Source organism: Limulus polyphemus, unplaced genomic scaffold (genome assembly GCF_000517525.1).
Source record: "Limulus polyphemus unplaced genomic scaffold, Limulus_polyphemus-2.1.2 Scaffold2759, whole genome shotgun sequence".
Classification (NCBI taxonomy): domain Eukaryota; kingdom Metazoa; phylum Arthropoda; class Merostomata; order Xiphosura; family Limulidae; genus Limulus; species Limulus polyphemus.
This window is the reverse complement of record NW_013668369.1, coordinates 143,570-145,128: the sequence shown is the minus strand read 5'-3', so window position 1 is coordinate 145,128 and position 1,559 is coordinate 143,570. Positions and strand designations below refer to the sequence as shown.

Here is a 1,559-nt window from a genome sequence, read left to right as displayed (position 1 = left end):
CTTCTCTAAGGTTATAAACCAACTCCAAGGAAAAAAACGAAACATGTCTAAGATTATAACCAATTAAAAAACAACAACTAAACATCTCTAAGGTTATAAACCAACTCCAAGGAAAAAAAAACGAAACATGTCTAAGATTATAACCAATTAAAAAACAACAACTAAACATTTCTAAGGTTATAAACCAACTCCAAGGAAAAAAAAACGAAACATGTCTAAGATTATAACCAATTAAAAAACAACAACTAAACATTTCTAAGGTTATAAACCAACTCCAAGGAAAAAAACGAAACATGTCTAAGACTATAACCAATTAAAAAACAACAACTAAACAAGTTTAAGATTATAACCAATTATAAAAACAACTAAACACGTCTAAGATCATAACAGCTTTGCGTATCGGAATTATTCAAAATATTAAGCAATTAGATCCCTGGTTGGTCAGTGGCAAGTTTCCGGACTTACAACGCTAAAATCCCCGTCCCACCAAACATGCTCGCCCTTTCAGCCGTGGGGGCGTTATAATGTGACGGTCAATCCTACTATCCGTTGGTAAAAAAGTAGTCCAAGAGTTGGCGGTGGGTGGTGATGACTAGTTGCCTTCCCTCTAGTCTTGCACTGCTAAACTAGGGACGGCTAGCGCAGATATCCCTCGTGTAGCTTTGCGCGAAATTCAAAAACAAACAAACAACGCTAAAATTCGCGATTCGATTCCCATCGAGTGCGCAGATAACCCAATGTGACTTTGATCCAAAAATAAACAAACTGATATAAAACATTTGCGGAAATTTTTTCCTCATATCAAGAGAGGAATCTGACTAGGCTTTAATTTCATACCAAAAAATATTGATGTATATTATGTGACAGTTAATATCGTCTAGCTTTGAAACACCAACCTTCCAGTTTTCCTCTGATGCTGGAAGTGTAAGACCTGTGCAAGGGGATAACTCATCATCTTCATCCATGTCGTCATGGAAACCCATGGAGGAATGTGTAAACTGCTTGCTCCAGTCACACTGTGTGTATATATATATATATCTGTAGATAACATTTTTATACACGGACAATCGTACACTTCCAATATAAAATTATATATATATTCACTATTAATTTCCCTTTCTAGACTTCAACTAATACACCTCAGGTTCAAACATTGATTAAGTCAACATACATGACTTGTAGTACCATATTTAGCACGTGCATTTCGTAAACCAGATTTCCAATAGAAGAAGCAATTATTACTATGATTTTTTTATTTTAATATCCTGCTGTGCCGTACAGCAGGGCCGAATTAACACAAACACGCAGATTACGCTATTGTGTAGGGTTCCCTGCTGAATTGTGGGGTAGGGGGCACTCGAGGTCAGTCTTCTTTGCCCCCCCTCCCCTAAGATCTCTCGAAATGATAGGTTCTTCGAGTGTTGTACTGAAGGATTTACTGTAAAAAAACAAACAAAATAACTTACAGATTTTGTGTGGTTGACAAACAGATCTTGCAATAGAAGCTTCAGTTCCTGCAAAACTCCAGTGATTGTACCAATCCTCATCTCGTGAACTTG

At 36.8% G+C, this 1,559-nt stretch overlaps 1 protein-coding gene across 1 annotated transcript in view; it reads right to left on the bottom strand.

Moving 5' to 3' along the window:
* Positions 1-1,559, bottom strand: part of LOC106467829 (bicaudal D-related protein homolog) — a 35,831-nt gene that overhangs the window by 9,156 nt on the left and 25,116 nt on the right. Inside the window, exon 4 of the mRNA XM_022396024.1 lies at positions 897-1,016. Coding sequence (XP_022251732.1) covers positions 897-1,016 — 120 coding nt within the window. The remainder of the gene's footprint in view (positions 1-896; positions 1,017-1,559) is intronic.